The 22,151-nt window shown below is 40.3% G+C and overlaps 1 protein-coding gene and 1 long non-coding RNA gene across 2 annotated transcripts in view; one reads left to right on the forward strand and one right to left on the reverse strand.

The window, feature by feature from the left end:
* LOC146437995 (uncharacterized) overlaps positions 1-22,151 on the reverse strand; it is a 47,119-nt gene that overhangs the window by 13,178 nt on the left and 11,790 nt on the right. The window contains exon 3 of the long non-coding RNA XR_014851629.1: positions 6,427-6,526. This is a non-coding gene — a long non-coding RNA (uncharacterized LOC146437995). The remainder of the gene's footprint in view (positions 1-6,426; positions 6,527-22,151) is intronic.
* LSM6 (LSM6 homolog, U6 small nuclear RNA and mRNA degradation associated) lies at positions 14,822-21,035 on the forward strand. Its single transcript, XM_085058198.1, has 4 exons — positions 14,822-14,925; positions 15,862-15,974; positions 19,169-19,282; positions 20,768-21,035. The coding sequence occupies exons 2-4, from the start codon at positions 15,881-15,883 to the stop codon at positions 20,800-20,802; spliced, it is 243 nt and encodes an 80-aa protein (XP_084914324.1). The 5' UTR covers positions 14,822-14,925; positions 15,862-15,880; the 3' UTR covers positions 20,803-21,035.

Genomic DNA, 22,151 nt, shown 5'->3' on the forward strand with positions numbered 1-22,151 from the left:
AAGTGCTTATGTGTAATTCTGCATAGGCAAAGGAATAGTTTTATGGTGAATAAAGTACTGATATGGGGCAAGATAAACACTTCTTGGATCATAGTAAAGGTTACAGTTAGCAAAACAAATTTAGCTGTCAGCTCTATACTTTTTCTAGTGCTACACAACATAATCACAACAAGAAGAACACCTGACACTGCTTTTATAAAATAACCAAATGCACAGCCCACTAGTTTTGACAAACAATTGCATTCTATCACCCTGAGAAAGAAAGCCACCTTATTCCTTAGCCTATGACTTGTCCACTCAGGGCACAGCATTGCTGCTAACAAGAGGCACTTTGTGGTGTGAGGCACAGCCCTCTCCTGCCATGGATTTCCTTTATTATTGGCAGCTATGTCTGGATGGCATTGATCAGCACCAGCTTCTCACTGACCTCGGGCCCACAGCCTGGACAGGAGCTGTGCTCATCCTTGATGCCAATCATGCTGTCCCTCAGGCAGCTCAAAGCCATGTTCTTTTCTTGGATCTGAATGATTAAGAAGGGCACCTGAAATACAGCTATTGCTGCTGCTGCAGTCTAAAAATGTGGCAATGCAACACTTTTATACACGAGCAACAATTCTATCACAAATAAAAAAAAGGTACATGCATTTATTCAAACATCTGAAATCAATCATCAGCTACCAGGAATAGATCATGTCTGAAAAGCTATTGCTTATCCTCCTCAGTTTCAGTAGTGACTTCACTGGAGCCCTGTCTCTAACACGTGTAAGTGAATGGGAGGCTCAGGATGAAGAAGTTTAGAGAATCAGCAAATTTTTCTTGCTGTGAACCTCCCTCCACTAATTGAAACTTCCTTCCAATTCTCTCAGCTGGCTTGTGGGCTCCATATGGATCTGCTCCATTGTACCATATGCAAAACAAAAAGATGACTGACACTTTCAGGACATTTTTAATAAAACACATGGTTATTAATAATATGTACTTATAGAGGATATCACTAAAATTACATTAGCTCTAGATAAATGCACTAATATAAAACCAGGGTAACATTTTAGCATTGACACACTACTAGTCCATATTTGTTAGTATATCGATAGGACATTGACTGATGGGTCTGCACTGGACTGTTCTCTAGGCACTGCCACACTTGTGCTGTGGCTGCTGCTGTAATTTCGATCTATACACAAGGGAGGGACTCAAATGATTTCAGAGGGTGCAGAGGGGCTCATTCATTAGTCTGGCCTCATAAAAACTCACTCTACTGCAAGCATCGAACCGGCTACACCTATTTTAATGCAATTAAAAGACTGCATAAATCAATGTCGCAACAAGTATTCCCCTTTACACACCCACTAATGATCTTAGCTCTTAGCAGAGAGCTTTGCTTTCCCTTCTTGAATGTCAAGTCACTACATCTGGTTGGCCTTCCAGAGACATCAGAAGGCAGATTCTGGAGAGCCAAGTGGCTACAGGTACTCTCTGGCATCACCAAGCCGTTGTAGCCTTGGCAGCTGCTCAACAGATTTGCTTCTCTCCATGCTCCTGGCAGAGCAAGTGTGATGGTTTTTTGGGGGACTTTACTCTTTTCACAGTCAGCTGGTCTGGGTCTATGTTTTGGGTTTGTGCTGGAGACACTGTTGATATCACAGGGATGTTTTTGTTACTGCTGAGCAGGGCTCACACAGAGCCAAGGCCTTTCCTGTCTCTCACCCCACCCAGCAGCAAGGTTGCACAAGGAATTGGGAGGGGACATAGCTAAGACAGGTGATTCCAACTGACCCAAGGAATATCCCATAACATATGGCGTCGTGCTCAGCATGTAAAACTGGGGAAGAAATAATCAGGGGGGGATGTTCAGAGTGATGGAGTTTGTCTTCCCAAGTCACCATTACATGTGATGGAGCCCAGATTCCCTGGGCATGGCCAAACACCTGCCTGCCCTTGGGAAGTGGCAAATTAATTCCTTCTTTTGCTTTGCTTGCACCTGTGGCTTTTGCTTTACCTGTTAATCTGCCTTTATCTCAACCCATGAATTTTCTCACTTTTACCCTTTCAATTCTCTCCCATATCACACTGGGGGGAGTAAGGAAGTGGCTGTATGGGGTTGAGCTGCTGGCTAGGGTTAAACCACAACAGCAGGCAATGCTGACAATTCCTGCATCTCACTGCTGTCCTGCCTCAAAGATCACTGCTATTGTTGGTGTAGCAAAGAGGCCCTTTGCTACACTACACTTGCTACCATGAAGGTGCTGCCTTCATGCCCTTTACAATGGCAATATATGCCCCATTATGCACTTTTCATAAAAGAAGAGTCACAAAATGTTTAGGTGGTGCTTCCAGGATCCAACTGGTAATTCTTATGTAACTCGTGGGGAAAAGCAGCATATTTGACTAAATCATGATGTCTCCCAGCTATGAACCATGATACTCAGATTCAGCACTTTCAGATCTGTAAGCTGTTTGGTCCCTGACTGATGAAATAAACTCCTTTTATCCTCCAAAACCTGAAGAGAAATACAGTATATTTCAAGCTTATTTTATGAGAAAGCCCATTGTGGAACAGATAAAAAGCTGGTGGTTCCCAGGAAACTTTTCATTATAAACTTAACTAGGTAATTTTCTGGAGACAGGCACATGATATTAAAAATAGGAACTCCAAGGAAACAGAGACTGGCAGAATCACACCATGCAGAAATGGACTAGGTCAAACTCATATATGCCCATCCACAACCACAAGTCCCCCACAAAGCCCCGTGGGCTGTATATTAGGTAGGGCAAGGCTGCTGAGGCTTTGGAAGGAGGCCTGTCACACACAGACAGGTGCATCCCAAAGCACAGATCACTCCAGGTTCATCCCTTCCCTCTTCACCAACAGCACCCCAATCTGCCATTCACAGAGGTGAACAAGGGGAAGGGCACAAAGCCCACTGGACACCTCCATAAGGTTTATGTTTATCTGAACATGGTTTCTATTGCTGTTTTATAGTCTGGAGCATGTCAACAGGAGATAAAGAGGAAAGATGACTGAGGAATTAAATTATCTGTAGTGCTGAGCAAGCCTTTTTCAGCCCACTGTGGTTTAAATTTGTCACCTGACATGATAAAGTAGAAAAGGTTATGTTACTCTTCAGCTCAAGATGCACCTGCCTGGGATGGCCTAACATCCCTGATTAAAAGGGACAGTGCATGACCCAGCACTGAGGTTAATACTAATGTGTTCCCCTGGAGCCAGGACTGTGGTCCCTCGTTACCATCACCCTCTGGATGTTGCTCTAAACACTGGCATAAATTGATAAACAGAACCAGTCCATTTCAGACCTCAGAGAAAGCAGCTAGAATCTAAGATAGGTATCCTTTGCTATCCTTTGATAGGCAAGGAGGGCAATTTTTATTCTTTTCTTTTGCACATTAGGTGTCGGCAGAGCTTTAATCAATCTTCATGTGATGCCAATATTTCACAGATAGAGCTCCAGTGCTTGAAGGAAATAGGTTATCTTTACCCACTGTGAGCTGCTAGTTCTGAGGAGTGTTTGATGCAAGTCTGAAGTAACTGTGCAATCTGAATTTGAAAGGACCATTAATCAGGAAAAATTAACAAAATGCTTAGAAATGACTGAGCTTGGCTGGCCAGTTTTCCAGCTATGACCTTTAATTCTCCATAAAGAGAAGGTGCTTAAAAAAAAAAAAAAAATCAAGCATTCTCACCAATCTGGTTAATTAAACGGAATGGCAAATGATGCCACATATGTGGAAGCAATCCAAAAACAGTTTGGGTGGAAGAAAAGAAATTGTGGTTATAACCCAGTATTATTTAAAGAAAAAAAATATTTAAGCATATGGTATAATATTTCATGAACCTGTGAGAGTAGTGTAGATATGTAATTGCACAAAACATTTATAAATATGGCACTAAACATTATAAATAAAAATAAACAGTGAATGGAATAATTTTTTCCCTAAAAAATTTTATCAGAATACTCACCATATACATATATACATACATACATCTAGGGAGAGAGTGTAGGAACACTAGCCAAGTCTTGTAACTTGTGAGCCATATTAAGTTACTTATATGAGACTCAAACTGATTAGTGTAGATTAGCTGGCCACGTCTGACTGTCCTGGTCTAGCAAGGATGTGTCTGACTGTGCAGCCCAAGAACAAATGAAACCACATGTGCTGCCGGTGTAAGACCTCAGCATTAGATTTTCTTGGTAGCTTGCTGTCTCTAGAGGTGAAATCTGGAAATGAAATGTTAAAAACCATGAAACAGGCAAACCATGGAGTTTATGTTGAAAATAAGTGTCTGCCAGCCTGTTGATCCTATTGATTAATTATAGGCTCAGGTATAAATTGAGTGCCCCTTTGCCTTAATGTCTTAAGAAGGATAACAGGAATACAGTAAGAAAAGTTATTGAAATTGGCCTATTTCCAGTCACTGAGCTTAAACCTGACAGAGTGAAAAGAGACACAAATCTGTCACAAATCTGAAATCTCTACATTATTCCATCAGTCAGCTGTGTTCTACAGTAGCCAACCATAGCTAGCGTGTGTAAATAAGAAGTTGTATTTGCATAAGTTAATTTCTACTTAAGATTATTTAAGAGATCTCATGGTAACTTTTATAACTTCACAAAGGACATAATCTACTGCTAAACTGTAAAAAATAAGTCCTGCTTCTGACTGTACCCTCCCAGTGCCATGGCATCCTGCTGCTAATACTTACAGTGATAAAGTTAAATTTAGGCTCGAAGAATTAGATCATGCTTCCTTTTCCCTTTCCTCCCTCTAGAAGGTGTGTCCTTCTTACCTAAGTACTTGGTTAAATATCTCCTGGATGTTCAACAGGAGCCCTTGTGCTCTCCTTCATCAGCAGGAAATTATGAGCTCCTGGTCCAATATACAATTATTTAAAAATTGTATTATCATAGCACCTAATGGTCCCAGTCATGGACCATCACCCTCTTTCACTTGGCACTGGACAAGCATGTGCAGAGGCAAAGTACATTCCCCAGATAATTTTCAATTCAGTTATGAATAAAGATACAATAGAGGGATATATCATGGAAAGCACAAACAAATGAGATTGGTTGATGCAAAACAGTAGATTGAAAAATGTTGCTTTGATGTGGCTCTTCTTCCACATTTCAGTCTTCCAAGAATCATTAAAAATAGCTAAAATCCCTCAATTTCTTCCTTAATAATTCTTTCCCAGGTGACCATATGCCACAGGGATGCTGCATGGTCACAAATGGGAAAAATACCAAAGTTCGTAAAGGGAATGAGTCATGAAGCAGCAAGACATGTTCTAAAAATATTTACAAATCCTTAGTTAGATGAAAAAAAAAAAGGCTGCTGCAAATAGCACTTCTCAGCCAACAGGATTCTTTGTGTGGACAAACGGCACATGGAACACAAGAAATGGCAAGCTTTTCATGTGAGACCAATTTTCAAAGAGCTTATGAATATTTCTCTTCCAAATTTCTTCATCAATTTTTGCTTAAACTATCCTGAGTCTTACATATGGAGAAGGAACAAGCTTAATCGGGGCAACTGTGAGCCCTTCATCAATTCAATTATCCTGTAAAGGGCTCACTCGCTGAACTCAGCCATAAAATGTTAGAGTTGCAGTGCTGCTCCTGTCTATCAGCTTGTGTCCCTGAATTCTTTGTACCCTTAGGGATGTTTTATCTTTTGAGAAATGTGACAGCCTGCCTTTGGAGACTGGCCTCGGCACAGCTCCATAACCAATATATTGACAGATATAAGGTAGCGTGGAAAGTGAAGCAGTTCACAACCTGTGTCTGTCAAGCTGCTTTCCTCTCCAGACATGGGACCTTTTAAAGTTATTGCAGGACCTTCCAAACCATTACCTTACATTAATGACATCAGATTTTTTTTTCCCAGGGATCTATGGCTCTAGAGCAGTATCACATTGTATCTCACTTACCAGTATTTTTACTTTTTGGAAAATATAATTAAAATATTGTCATAAATCCAAGCATACCCAGGGCTTATCTTTGAAATGTACCTTTGCTGTTGGAAGAACAGGCTTAAAATGGGAGAAGAATTCACCAATACTACTAGTATTTCTGCCATTTTCTATTGAAGTGCAACTTGATTATTTCTCTATGTAAACTTGAATTTGCAGTTTCGCTTCCCTCCACTTCAAAGTGGGATGAAGTGAGATAGCTATTTCAAAGTAAATTAAACCCAACCAAATAATCTCTAAGAATACACTAAGTTATAAAAATTAAATTCAAAATAACATAGGAGTAGCTGTGGAATATTACAGGCATCATTGTGAGGTCAACCATTATTTCTGATTTTGCAGGACACACAGATATGCAGTTGTACTGAAATCAATACTTCATTTTGGGGATAACACTATACACATCGTTCAATATTGTGACTTCCTCCTTGTCTTACCTTACATGAATATCACTGTTTCTGTGCCTCACCACCCTGGTTAGGAGAAGATGATGGTTCAGAGCCTCCCGAAAACCATTTTCATATAAAATCAGGATTTCTACACAGATAATAGAAAATAACGTAATTACTTCTTATGTTGCTCTTTTCCTCCTTATTGCAATCCCTTCAAGATCAAACTGCCAAAATACCAAAGGACATAATATCCAAAGTTGGTTTTCTGAAATTTTCGCTTTGAGGAAGCAACTCTCTTGAGAAGATAGCTATATCTATATATGACAATGTATTTTAATTTCCTGTCTTTAACCAAAGTCACCAGCCTAATGCTAACACAATGTACTTATTGGACCTTGAGATTTCTTGCTATTTTATGGCCTTTTAATCTTATGCTCTCGTATATGATGTTTAGGAATGGTGCATCTTCAGAATGACATGATAAAAGCTTTCAGTCCGGAGCTGGGAGCACATTTAAGAAATGCACATTTTAAATCAGCCTTTAAAATCACTGTCAAATATTTCCTAGACAAAGTAGTAAATTCTCTGGTCTAATGTAGAATGAAATCCTTAGGTTTTGGTACAGGGTTCCTGTCCTTTCTCTCAATGAAATAATCATGTGTCCAGCTAATGGTGGACTATACTGCTGTCAATATCACTTTCAAGTTATTAGGTCCAATCAATGCTGGATAAAAGGAAAAAGGGTGGTCAACAGGCAATCTGGCTTTCAGTTTAACACTCCCTTGAGGATTTTCATTATCCTTTCCTTTTCTGTTCTCAAGGTTAGCTCTAGCTAGACTATTTGTAGCTTCAGCTTCCTGGAGATAATGCACATCCACAATAGCCTTGCTCCTCCAACGTCAGAGTGCCCTTCCACCTGAGTAAGCAGAGTCCTGTCTTTTTTCTATTATTTGTGACCTTTTCCTGGGTTAAAAGGTGACTTCTGAAGCAGACAGGTTTCACTTCTTATGGTGATTGCAGTGCAAAAAGCACACTTCTACCTTGTTAGAAGTGACATCACTGTACATTAAAGACATCATATCTCCTTTCATATTAAAATGCCTGTCAGTTCTGCTGCTCGCAGGCTGTAAATCTGCCACAGTATCCTGTGCTTGGGAGCTTTCATTATGAAAATATGGAAGATAAGCACTCAGCTTTACTGTCAAAGGGAAAAAGTAGTCTGGTAGTAATGAGGTTACTTTAAAAATAAATACATGATTCCTTAAACATAGATTAGTTGATGCGGGGCAATTTTTGAAAGCAATCTTTTAAATGTTAATTCCTAAAAAAATTCAAGCATAAAAAATAGTATGAGCAAAGCATGCATATACAGTCCTGTAGAATTTATTAATGCATAGATTTTGCACTTGCTCATGCAGTAAATCATTAGATTTTCCTTTGACTTTGGCCCTCCAGCCTTGAGAGAAATGACATACTAGAATTTAACCTGTTTTTCATCTTTATATCATACAGATACAAAATGACTTGTATGTTCCACAAGACAGTGACAACACTCAGCTGTTGTGCATTTGACTGTAGAAAATATAGTCAGTAGATAAATACCTCCTAAACAGCAAAGAAAAATATAAATAATTATTGATTCTTTTCTCTCATGGCATCATTAGGATCTTAATAATACCTTTCTATTACATAAAGTTTTCATCCATTGATCTGAAAGCACTTTAGATATATCATTCTTTTTGTTTTAGAGAGGAGAAAGTGAGACACAGAGAGGTGGGATGACCTGTCTCAACATTTAAAAGCAGCTCAACAGCAGACGTGAGAACAGATCCTCCCTCTTGACCAACCTGCCCCACACTTGACTTGCTCATTTCAAACTGGAAATTTGCACTGTTTGCAGGTGTAACCCTGAGTTGTTTACACAGCATGTGATTATTCACTTATTATTCATTATTCAACAGTGGGCTAAAATCGTCACAGATATTTCTTTATTATTAAAAAAAACAAATTAAAAATCTACTTATATATTTTGTGTGGAAATACTAACCCACTGTTATTCCCCCTTTCCACTATGATTCCCTCCAACTGAGGAAACTTCAGCATGTGAGCACAGCATGTGTATTTTCAAATTTCATCTTCCAAATGACATACTCCATTGCTGATACTCTGTTTGAGGAGCCAAAATGAGCAGTTTAAGAGTTATTTATGGACGATGAAGCCTTTCACCTCCAAGGCATTGATTTTAATGTCTAAACTCTACATCCAGAGACAGGAATATATATTTAGGCTGTCCTGTATGCATTATATGAAATCAATTGGTAATGTCAGTCCCAAGTATACAAGCACACAGGTGAAAGCCATGGGGGGAAAAAAAACCCAACACAATAGAAAACAAAAAAAGGAAGGAAATTATTTGGATGGGGAAGGTGAATGCATAGGAGAAACACAGTAGCTGAGGAGGTGACATGGTTAGGATATGGTTTGATGGTGCAAGACCAGAGGATTGCACATATGTCATGGAGGAATCCAAGAGCATGTGTCACTCAATGGAGCCGGAAATGAAATTAAACAAGACACCAAAGAAAAGCATGTGAATGCAGTGTGCTTCTTCACCTTCCAGTTTCTCCTGGAAGCACAGAGGATTTTCTTTCTCTTCTCTGTAGAATGAAGTCCGCTGCTGATGCAGAGCAGAGCAGAGAGAAGTAATGAGAGCTGTAGTTCTATAATGATCCAAGTCATAAGGATTTATAACCCATTTTACAACAATGTTGCCAACACCTTCCTGGCCATAAAAGCCTGCAAGGGCTGATCAGGCTTCTGTATCATCTGTCTTCTGCTCAGAAGAGGCTTTTGAACCCTTGCAGTTTCACAGTCACAAACCCTGTCTATGCTGAGCACTTTCATAGCATTCTCCACTGTTTCCAACATCCATGCAGGCCATGCAGCAGCAGCAAGGGTGAGATTTTTAATGCCAGGTGGTCTGGATTGCTACAGGCACTTTATGCTACTGCTCTCTCCATTTTCTAGGTAGGATCAGGTGAGTGAGAGAAGATGGGTGTTGTTTTTTGCCCTAAAGCTCCTACAATTCCTAGGAGTGGTGGAGTTGCACTGATGGCACAGATGGCAGTTTTGCCTGAAAGGCGTAAACCAGACTGTGGAACAGTGAGTCAGTTGCCCTGCATCATTCCCCTCTCCTAGAAGATAACATTCCCTCAAACCTGTTATTGCAGATCTGGAAGAGTTAGTACCCAACCTTCAATATTGTTTTGTATAAATTGTCCAGGAATATATTTTTTCGTGTAAAAGCAGACAAGACTGAAGTATAGAGGAATATTTTCCGGCATGTGTGAACACCAGGGAATCAGATCTGAACATTGTGTTTGAGGTTATACTACCTCTGAAACTGCAGGCCCTGGGGACTGGGTCACAGGCAGTCACACCAGATTGACAGAACTGTATTTATAGATAGCATCTTTATTTTCACTAGTGTATCCATTGAATTTATAAGAGAGTTTAAAAGACAAGAGAGCTGTATAACGTACTCTGTGAAAAACTAACTTTTGACTCAATATAGAATTTTATGCTATTGTTCTATTCCTGTTTATTTCCTATATATACAGCTTCTAGTTCTCCTTTTTGATTTTACCCATTTTTGTTGTTACCTTACAAAAGAATCACATTCTATTTCATTCCCTTAAACTCAGAAACAATGACATTTTAGCCAATGGCCAAGAATTGGGGCCCATCGGAAAATAGCGGCTCACAAATGCACTGGGAGTGACCTAACATTGACATTAAATCATATTTTATTTCTAAAGAAATTAAGCTCTCCTCTTAGTAAAAGCACGCAGTGATTATAACATAATTCCCAATATTTTAAATACTTAAGGTGTCTGAACACTCTTTAATCTTCCTTCTTCACTGAAATTCAGGACAACGTATGTATTGTTCTTACCACACTACAAATTAGTTCTGTATTGTTCTTACCACACTACAAATTAGTTCTGACTCATGTTTACTTCATATCCCCAAGTCTGCATCAGAAGCATTTCTAGGGAGCTGGGAACTATCTTTGCAGATGTTTTGCACCAGCAGGTCAATTTAAAGCAACCACTCCAACTCGTGTCTGTGCTTAAACTTGATACCAGATTTTTCAACCTGAGGTACTGAATCAGCTTCATTGAACCAGCTATGGAAAAGTTTACATTGAAATATCATCTGGAATTGATATTCCACAAGAGAAAAATAAAGAATGTGCATTTGCTCTAATGTAAATATTCTATAAAGTCTAAGCACAAAAGGTTTTGTTCCAATTTGATCATATTATAGAAAAAAAATCTAAGTGGTGCAAAAACAAATCAAGTGGGGCTTCCAGTCTTCACTTAATGTAAAGCATAAGTCTGACATGATCTGTCACACTATATTTTAACTGGACAGAAAGTAGGAGAGACAAATATGATAAAAGGGCATCATGTTACTTAAGCCATATAGGAGATGAACATCCCAAGGTGTGAGCACAGCATAAGAAGTTGAAGACAACAGAATTTTGCTAGGCTCTTCTATCTAAAATCTGTTGCGCAAACCCAGTACTTTTTTGAGTAAGGTTCCATTTAAAAATGCATTAACTTTTTAATTGAGAACATGGCAGGATATCAGTGGTTCTGACTACCTTAGCACAGCTTGGAAAATAATGCTGGATACCTAAGCCTCCATTTATGGAGAAAAACATCTTTGAAGTTTTACCATATAGGCACAGACAGACTATCATTCAAATGCTGAAAGGCTTGAACTCTCCCATCCAAATGTATGCAAAGGGGAATATCAGACCTCTTAATGCTCATGAAAATGCTGGTCCCTTGGGAAGCCAAGGAGAGCACTTCCAGGAACTTGGAGTGGGTTAAGGGAACTCTGAAAGCTTCTGAGGATCTTCCCTTTCTTTTGTACAGAACTGAAAGTGTAGGAGACAGAGAGAAAGCCTCAGGCTGAGTTCTTACATTAGTCTCCCCAGCTCCCTTGAAGAACTGCTGACAGGTCCTTGTTCACCAAGAAGTTTGAAGAGGAGGGAAAATAATGAAGGTGCCAATACTTTCTTTCTCTTGCTTCTTCATGCGTCGTTCAATTCCTTAATGTTCTATTCCTCACACTCAGAACATCAGAAGAAGACTTCTAAGAAGTACAAATCAGAGCAAAAGAACACAGCTCCAGAAGGAAAGTTTTGAGACCTCAGGTGTATTTTCAGTACCTTACAGAGGCATCCTTAGTACACAGAAGTAATCAGCAAAACTTCTGCTGACTTCAGTGGGAGCAGAATTTTGCCTTCCACCTCTCCAACAGGCAAAGTGCCTGTAGCAATTGTACTATTGTGTTTATTTCAGGGTCTTCAGGAAACCCTGCAATAGCAGTGCTAGTCTTGAATTGCAGAGCTTCTCCACATCAACACTATTTCATGGAGGCTGATACCTCATTCTGCCTGCCCATTCTGAGAGGTTCTGAACAAGAAAAGTTTCTCTGGATTTGGGACTCAATCTTGGCCTCTTATTTTATTACATAATTTCAAAAAAAGGTTTTATTTTTTTTTTCCTAACCTAAGAAGGCATCAAAGTTAATTGTTAAAATCATATGGTATGCTGTATTTGGGGCCAGAATTGATTTGTCCTCTCTGACCCGAGTTTCAGATGAGGACTGTTTAAAGATTGTAGCTTTTATTAATCTACTGGTTGTAGCTGGGGATTGTTCAGGCTGAATTCAAAACATGCCACAGACATGCTTTTGTCACCTGAATTGTTGTTCATCTGCACTTAACTGATATGAACGATGTGCAATTCACAGGAAAAGGAAAAACTGGACACTCCTTCTGACCCATTCTGCATTCTGTAGCCATCTCACTCTGAAAATGCTTTTATTTTAAGTAGCTGGGAGAGAAAAACCTTCCTAACTTTGAAGTAGGTTTTATTGCATTGATATGAGAGAGAGAGAGAGTGTGTGTGTGTGTGTCAAATCCCATTTCATTTTTAAAGTTAACGGTAAAGTTTTAATTAGGTCGTCTGAACAAGGATTCTGTGATGCTTTATGTTTAAAATTTAGCAATAGTACACGATCCACAGAGTTACATCTTAAAGTTCAGTTGACAAAGGCCAACACAACTCTTTTCTTTGTAACTCTGTAACCATTTATGTTTGAGGTGAAGATGTTAATATGGAAATTTTGTGAGCTGGGAATGACTACGAACTCCATCATTGTAATTTATGACCTTTCATCTGAGGCCAAATGTAAAGGCAATTGCAATTGTTCTATATCTCAAGGCCAGCACATAGCAGATGTGTGAAATTTGGAGTGCTAGACATAAACTTTTATTACCAAATTATAAATAATTTCTATCACTTACAATGTTCACCTTTCAAGTTCATCTTGATTAAAAGGCAAGGGCAGCATCTCGCTGATTTCCATGAGTTATGCAGCTGAAAAGGCTCTACCACAGTACACTAGGAAAGGATAAAGTAATGCAGTGTTTAAAAGAATCTATTGATAGCCAGGTATGCAACATTTTACATCAAAATACTTCTCCATCTAGCTGACAAACAAGCAAAAGATAAGCATTAGCCAATGACATCTGAATTCTATTTTTGCTCTTGGAGCTTTGGAATCCTTAGGGAGTCCATTTAAGGCTAATTTACCCCTAGGAACAGCACATGAGACTGCTTCGAGACCTGTGGCAAACCAAGGAAAATGACCCAAGATTTGGGTTCATGACCTGGTCTCAAACTATGGAAGATGGGAGCTAAGGATACAGAACTCACCAATCTCAATGCCCATGATTCAAATCTGATGTGTTTGTGAGGTTCACAGGCTGTGAAGCAGGAAAGTGCAATGATTTTGTTGACTGGCAGCAGAAAATCAAGGTATCCACACACAGAGAAATGGTAATTAAGTATAAGCCTCAGCTAGCCTGAAAGCAGCCTATTGAGCAGAAGGCAAAACAGCTCATCAGTTTCTGATGGCTTGGAAAAAAAGAAATACAAGCTCTGAAGACAAACGCATAAGAAAAAAAGCAAAGAGGAAGTCTCACAAAACAAAATGTCCCTGGTCAGATTTACAAAATTGCCATGCAAATTTACCAGCCCAGGCATGAAGGTTTTATTTGCCCAATCTTTATACTGGAGATTGATAACAATGAAAACAGGAATAGTCCTTTATCAAAGCATTACTCACTGAAGCCAGGCAGCCAAATAAAACTTTGCAAGTCTGCTCCCTGGAGTAACTATTTTCTGTTTCTTTTCTGCTTCAAGTACTAGATATAATCAAGCACAGTTGGATGCTCCTGATTAACATGATGGTTGCCTGGAAACACAGGCACAGTGTGGCCCAACTTCCCTGTCCGTGCCTGTGCTTGAACTCTGGGACAGGCAGGTGAATGTGGTCGGGTTTGCAGCCCTTGCCTCTTAAAGCCTTTTAGTCCAAGCTCTGGAAAAAAAATTGTTACTGGACACATGATCAAAAAGAGAAGATAAACAATTCTAGAAGGAAGTGACAATACAAACCTGTGTTCCAAAAAGCCATGGTACTTTCTTCATATCAAGAGAATAGAGAGGATTGGCAAGATACTAAATCAATAATGGAAGAATTTAAAAATCCCTAACAAAACAAAACAGTCCAGAAGCTTTCACAGATGATTAACTCCTGCCACAGTATTAAACCCTTAAAAAAAAAAAAAAAAAAGTATTTTCCAAACGTCAGGAGATAGCTGGGGGGGAAAGGAGGAAAAACAAGTGAGATGATGGAAGGAAGTAGAAGGTGACTTCAGTTTTCTCTTTGGCCAAGTTATTCCCAGGTGACTTTAAAAAAAACCAACTCTTAGGCTTCTATGTTCACGGATTCCTCTGTGAAATTAACTGATCAGCACCTTCAGCACTTTCCTGTCTGCTCCTGGACAGGACACCTGAGAGGTGCTCACCGTGTCTGGTAAGGACAGGATCATTTGGGAATTAACAGGATCTCACCAGAGCTGAATACAATTCTGCACTGGATCGTACTGGACATAGGAGGAATTCCTTCACGGACAAGGTGAGTAGACACTGGAATGCGCTGCCCAGGGAGGTGGTGAAGCCACCATTCCCGGAGGTGTTTAAGGACAGCCTGGACATGGTTCTTAGTGCCGTGGTCTGGCTGACAGGGCGGTGTTGTGAAATAGGTTGGACTCCATGATCCGTGAGGTTTTTCCCTACCTAACTGATCCTGTGGGGATTTTTTTCCCCACGAGACATCTTTCCTGCCAGATTTCTCTCCGTACGAAGCGGATGGGGCGTTATTTCGCGCGGAACTCCACGCAAGACCCAGAAACGCCTCCATCCCCGTGAATGACCGCAACTCCTCGCCGCCATCCCCTCAGGGCGGCCGGGCAGCAGGAACGCGCGCCCAGCCCCGCCCCGCGCTCGGCCCTGCGCGGCATGTCCCGCCCGGCCGCCGTAGCGGGGCGCGGCCGCGGCGGGCGGGGAGCGCCGGGAAGGGGCGCGGGAAGCGCCGGGGAGCTCCGGGAAGCGCCGGGCGGTGAGTGCGGGGTGGGCCCGGGGCCCTGCGTGTGCCCCCCGGGATGGTTTGTCATGGAGCCGCGGTCTCCGGCCGGGAGCTGCCCCCGGGCGCTGGGGCCGGGCTGAACGCGAGGGTTGCCCGCGGGAGGAGCGGCTCGGAACGCGTGTGCGGGCTGGGAAAGGACACAGCCCCGGGGCGCAGCAGCGCTGGCGGCAGTGCGTGTTGGTAGGGGAACAGTGACCATCCCCGGATTTACGGCTGGAATAGCCCTTTGCGATTTGCCCCAGGAAGCAGCGACACTTGGCACCTTGCCGGTGTTTTCTGCCATCGACCTGCAATGCAGAACAAAGTGATGCTGGAGCAGGAGTCAAGCGAATGGTGACTGGGAGCGGTCTTGCACCAAGCTGGGTGCGTGTAATGCGTTCTTAAATCACAGCGTCTTTTCTGTGATTTAATCACAAGCCTTATCTTAGTCCTCTTGATCACCTGACGGCACCCTTTTAAATTTATGCTTTTCTTGTATTTGTGAGCTGAGATCAAAACTACTTTTGCTGTTCCCGCACAGACTTCCGTGTCCAGAGCATCGATCGGCTGCTTCCTGTGCCCCTGAAGACATGAAACACCTATCTGGGGCTTAGCCCTCTAAAACCATTTTAGCAAAAGGTGTTAGCGATGATAAGGCCTGTAGTGCTGTTGAAGTTTAACAGATGCACAGTGTGGCAAACAAGGATTCTTAGTAATACTTTCAGAAGTAATAAAAATGCCAAAGGGAAAGTTTAATGCAATGGCTATAGGAGCTCTGTCTCCCCACCTCAACCCCTTAGGGTTTTGTTTTCATCTCCTTCAGCATCTTCTTCTACTGAAAATATTAAGAATCTGGGATCTGCCTGTCTGTACAGAGTATTTAAAACAATGTGGCAGTATGTCTCTTATTCTAATGTTTTCTCTTCTCAGCTTACAAGAGAAGACCAAGATGAGTCTACGGAAGCAAACCCCCAGTGACTTCCTAAAGCAAATCATTGGAAGGCCAGTTGTTGTAAAATTAAATTCTGGAGTTGATTATCGAGGTAAGTTCTCCATCTGTCTCTCACAGTGAGTAAAGTTTATTTAGGAGCCTGGAATAGATGCATTGATTTTGAAAATCAAAACAGTGTGAACCAGAATCATGCAGTATATGAATACAGACTTCAGAATGGTGGTAGTAAAAATAGAAAATCAGCTCCAGAGAGAGTGATAAAAAAGGAATTAACAGTGTATTCAGAGATTAAAATTACTGATCTAAATAATCAGTGTCCTTAGTCACAAATACTTCAACTGGATGATTCTGAGTTTCTAAACTGCTACTTGGAAAGATATTCTGGAATTACAACTCGTGAAATGGCCAGGCTGCCCCCTTTTAAGCAACCCTTGTTGGAACTAGACTTTTCTTCACCTTTCTGTTCCCCATTTCCTAGAATAGATCCTGGTCCAGAAAAGCTTCAGAGTAAACTGTGCTGTCAGTCATAATAGAATTCTTACACGAGGGATTTGACAGCTTTGAAGAGTTAGTGACATTCTTGGTTAAACAACTGCCTAGGCCTGTGTTAGATTGAGATTCACAGAGATACAGGAGAAAGCTTAGTGTGGCTTTTGCCAGTTTCATTTTAACAGAGCCCATCAGTTTTAATCCTGATTTCTTTAGCTTATCAGTATACGTTCATGCACTGTATGTAGGACTATAGATGTTTTTAAGCAGAAAAGGAAACATTTCTCTGTGGAGTGAAATGTCTTGGTCCTACTCTCATTAAGATAACACTATCAATCTGTCCAGTTTTTTTAGTAGTATCCAAACTTAATTAAAACTAATCATGTATGTTCTGTTGGGCACAATGTAGAGATTTTATTCTGTAATGACTTAAACATGATGGTTCTGCAACAGATCACTGCTTCAGAGAGATTTACTTCAATTGGCTTAGCTTGGCACTTGTGAGAGGAGACTTGTTTGTGCTGTGACAAGGAATCTTTGTGTTATGACAGTTTTAAATAGTTATTGTTCACTGACAGAACAAGCAGTGCCTTCTTATCCCTTCCTGTTTCTATTCAGTGTCGCTCAGCTGACAAAATTTGCAGTCTCTCATTTCTTTGAGAACTACATTGTCTGAGCACTTCAGGTGGGACTGGGGGCTCAAAAAGTTCACTGCCTCTTTGTATGTTCTTTACTACAGGGGAATGTAGAGAGAGCTCATTAAAGTCAATTAAAGCAAGTCATCATTATCCTTCAGGTAAATACCTGAAGGAACACACAAGGCAGGGCCAAACCAGATTTGGTTTTTTTGCTGCACCACCTCCTATTTTCTTTGAGACCATTGCTACCCTCCCCTCGCTAAGATGCATTTGTAAATGCTGTAAATTAACTACTCAACTTTCCCCACAGCAGAGCTAGTTTAATGTGCCTACAGTCAGACACAGCAGGAATTGAACCAGAGTTCCTTGAACACCATTATTTGTCACTGGATATTTTTCCCCCATTCCCTTCCTTATTTCCCTGTGCACTCCTTCCTTCCTATTTGACTTGATCTTGTGACTGAAAATCTGTGTAGTGTTTTTATTTGAAAAACATGCACTTTGTTTCCTGCAGAAATGTGGCCACCAGTTGTAAAAGCCAAACATTTACAAAACAGCATCTCAGGCTGTTGTTGCAGATCTGTCCAGATTCTCCCCCAGGCTGTGTTGCTGATTTTTTTGTTGCCTCCACCCTCTGAGGCTCCCACAGGCACCGACTGTGGCCTCATGCAAGTGTTGATGTGTAACTGTGAAATGTCTTGAATCATTGCCAAGTGCTGCAAATGTCCAAGGCAGGAAGCCCTGGGAAATAATCAGGGATACATTAATGTATGGATTCTGTGTGTAAATATGGATATGTACATATCCACAGCTCTACCTACAGATAAAACATATAATTGCTAGCCAGGATGGGCAGTGATAATATTTGATGCCATTAGTAGTATAAGAGTAAACACAAAGAAAAGAAGGAACAGAATGAAACAACCGTGAATGCGCTCTAGGAAAACAGAGTTTGAAAATACTGCATTTATGGCCTACTGAGTAGCTCAGGTAAATCGACACTGTCCAATTTTAATTTTGGACAAACATTTTTTTTCTGTTGTGTGGAGCACTCAGGATTACTGGAGTGGAAAAGAATCCTGAATTTTGTTTAGCTTGGGTTTTTGATGCATTTAGTGGCCCTTTGTGAGCAGTTTTTCCTATGTCTGTAGAAACAGAGCAGAGAAAAATGAAAAGGAAAATAATAATCTTTAAGCCATGACAAGTTGGTAGAAGAATTTGAATTCCTAATTATTAAATGGAACATACTACAGTAACACTTCAGTAAAATGAGAATGTGTCCTGAGTTTTCTCCATCACTTCAAGCACAGCAAACAGACTATATTTCAAGTTTTACTGCTAGGTAAATAGCTAGGTGTTTTTCAAACAGAGGAAAAATTATTTAGGTAGTATGGTCTGTGCAATGATGTCAGGAAAACACACATGCAAGAGGGATATAAAAGAGCTTGTGAAATGCTTATTAGTTATGTGCTACTAAAATGCATATTTTCCTGAACAAAAGATCATCTAATATTACAAATGGCCGAGATTTTTATTCTTTAACTGCATTATCTAAGAGCTGCAATTTTGTTTTTGTGGGAAGACTTCAGTGCTGCTCAAGAGCATGTAGTCTGTTGAAAAATATATAGAATTTTGTTGACATCAAAATAGAGACTTGCAGTGTTCTAGGTCTGTAAGCATGAAGATAAATATGAAAAAGTGTGTGTGCTATCCTATAGGGTACAACACAAGACAACAAAGGGTTGTTTGTCAGCTATATCCATCACAAGTTTTGGTGATAACTGAGTTTACATAGCTTTGTTCTTAGGTTATCCAGTTACACTTGATGTCACAGGTTCTTTTTCTGTGAGTGCTTAAAACACAAGTGAGAAATGACAGTTTAAACTTTCAAAGTGGAAATTGCCCATCTTTTGAAATAATGCCTTAATAACATTTTTTACTCCCACAACTCTTACACCAACTGATAACATTGCTAGCAGAGTGCCTGGGATTCCTCTCTCCCAGCTGACTTCTTTGAAGAACACATCTGGCCAAGCTTGGGCTTTTAGTTTATTTTGAAGATACAGGGTTGTTTTTTCCCCCCATACTTTTTAAAGTGCATTTTTGTTTATTTTACAGTAAGTTCAGGCTGATTCTCTTAAACTGCCACTGTTTTCAGGTGTCCTGGCTTGCCTGGATGGATATATGAACATAGCTCTGGAGCAGACTGAAGAATATGTAAATGGACAGTTAAAGAACAAGTACGGGGATGCATTTATCCGCGGAAATAATGGTAATTCCTGCTCCTTCTGTTACTGCACATTAGAAAATTGTGGTTTGATATTCTGAATTTGAGGGGTGGCTGAGGTGTAAGTAAGCTGCCTGTAAGCCTAAAACTAATACTCGTTCTTGGAAATCTTAAAAATATTTGCTTTTTACAGTTTCACTCTCTAGGGCCTGTGCTCTTCTGCATTCCTGTGGTCCTTTCTGCCTCTGAACTTGAAGTTCTTTTCTAGCCTTCCTTGAAGCTTATTTTCTATTGTTTGACAGGCTTACTCTTTTGTACTCACTGCTTGCCTAGATGGCTTTGGCACTGTAAGAGTTTATGTTTTCAAGGCAAGCTACTGCATAAATTTATGCTACAGTGCAGATATTACAGTGCCACTGTAGTATTTTTTGGTGAAGCAGTTTTCCAGAACTGAATGAATGCTGATCATTAGTACAGGAGGCTACTTTCATCTTTTGAGTAAAGATTTTACCACCAGTCAAGAAAATCACTCATGCTTTACTATTGAGCCTTTGAATATCCGAGTGCAGTAGGTAGATTTCAGTGCACTTCAAGGACAATCCCAGGCTCCTAAAATGACTCTGGTATCAGGCTGTAATAGCAGGACATGCCAGGGAAAAGAGTATCTAAAAATAGAATAGGTTCACAAGTTGGATGTGAAGAGACTTGTAGAGGAGGTAAATGAAGCAGTTTGACCAAGTTGCTTGGAAAGAAAATGGAGGTCAGCAAAGAGGGATGGAATAAAAAAACACAAAGATGCAATCCCATGTTAGAAGAAGAGTCAAAGAGAATGCAGCACCAGTGTAAAAAAGCATTTTGGGTGGAGAAATAATCCTTGAAATGAGGCCAACTCTTGCTTTTTGCAAGGCATTTGGACTGTGATGCTAAGGAGTGGAGTGACATTACAGCTGGAGAATCAATTAAGGAAATAATCTGTTACAAAAGTTAAAACAAATGGATGAGAGGCAGAAGGCTCAAGAACAGGCTGAATAGAAGACATCCCAGGTTTAGGAGCACAATATCATTTTATGTTGTGAATGGATCTGTTCTGGGAATATTATCAGTCAAGCAGGAGGAAGATGTCTGTTCCTTCATAACTAATAATTAGCTTTGCCTTAAGTGCTTGGGATTTCCAGCTTTTATTGAAAGATCACAGCATTAGTGTCTGACACCTGTAATTCTGCTGCTGAAGAATGCTCTCATGCTCCCCTCAGTAATACTGCAGGGCACTGGCTTTGTTCTTTTTCTGTTTGGTCTGCATCTGCTGGATCATAGTTTGGCTATGAATAAAATAAATACTGAACCAAAGTAACACATAATGTTTAGATCTAATGGCATTTTTTAAAGAAGTTGCCTGACTTTCTTTGTGCTGAATGGGATTTATTACAGTGTCGATTTACAAGCCATGGAAATAAGATGTTTTAAATAAAAAGGCTTCTGCATGTTATTTACCAGGGCCCTCTTCTGTGTGCCACTTTCTCTTTTTCACAGTGTTGTACATAAGCACCCAGAAGAGGAGGATGTGAAGATGCCAGAAGGAGGCTGTTTTTTGTACTTGTAAACCTCTTTGAAGTGATGAGCCCTATTTGATTTGTAGCTCAAAATCCACAGGTGAAATATACAAGTGTTTAAATATTTTTTAAAAAAATAAATGTAAAGGAGCGTAAGCTGCCTGAATGTTTTTGTTTCAAAGCATTGCTGTGTTCCATTGTATAGAAAAAAAATAAAAGAGAAGCATGTAATAGTGCTGCAAGACTAATTTGAAGCAACAGCTCATTTAATTATGCTAACAGTTACAAAAATACTGATTGGAAGGTAAGCAGGGATGGAGTACTTGCAAATCAGAGCCTTGTATTGATGGCAAAACAATAGTTTAACTGATGGTGGGAAGGGAAATGCTAGTGGTTTGGTGACAATGACCTGTCCCTTTTGGAAAACACAGGGTCAGCTTTAAATGCCAGTCTAGTAAGAGTCATCGGGTAAAAAGTTCAGCTGTCCAAAAAATCTTGAATTGTGGATTGAATCAAGGGATGTAGCAGTGACACTTCAACAGTTAGGGGTGGGGAAAGGATTGAATCAAATGGAAGAAAAGCCTTAAGGGTGAAAAGAAAGCTCTGTGCCAGCTGAGGAAGTCAGTCAGAGGTGAAGAGCTCTCAGTTGGTATGTCAGTACAGCCTAGTAGCTACTTCACCTCCTGCCTGTGTACCCCCCACCCTTCCTCTGCTTGGGGTGACCTTTTTCTTGTGCTTCTCTAACAAACACAATGGAGTTCTTCAGTAAAAAGCAGTTTTAACTAATACCTAAAGCTACTCTTGAAAACACATTAGGAATCTGAAAGCTTTTGTAAACATGCCACATATGTCCTCTCCAGACTGTTCCCTCTTTCTCCCATTTCCCCACCCCAACCTGGTACCATCTCTATATTCTCTGTGTCTGGCCAGAAATAAGAACAAATGCATTAGAGTATGGGGTATGCATTAGGGATGGGGAACCTCTGAGCAGACAAAAGCAACAATGTTCCCAGATAATCAAAGCACAATGAGTAAATCCAGCTCAATCTTACATGGATGCTTATACCAATTTATAAAGTGTATTTTCTCCTTTTACATACGGTCAGCCAAGGAAAAAAACTCCAACTTTGAACATTCAGATTCTCCTTTGCCTGAGTGTTTCTGCACTTAACATCCACACACTCGGAATGTTTTCTTGTTCTTCATGACAAAGTTACTAGTCGGGGTAATGTACCTCACGATAAGGTTATTTAGTTAATTTTTTAAAATGAGCTGTCTGAAGCCTTGCTTTATTCTTTGGACAGTTTACAGTGCTTCCAGGAACAAAAGTATTTCTAGCTGTGGATGGATTAACACAAGACAAT

The sequence above is a fragment of the Lichenostomus cassidix genome, chromosome 4 (assembly GCF_008360975.1).
Source record: "Lichenostomus cassidix isolate B80296 chromosome 4, HeHo_3.0, whole genome shotgun sequence".
Taxonomy (NCBI): Eukaryota; Metazoa; Chordata; class Aves; order Passeriformes; family Meliphagidae; genus Lichenostomus; species Lichenostomus cassidix.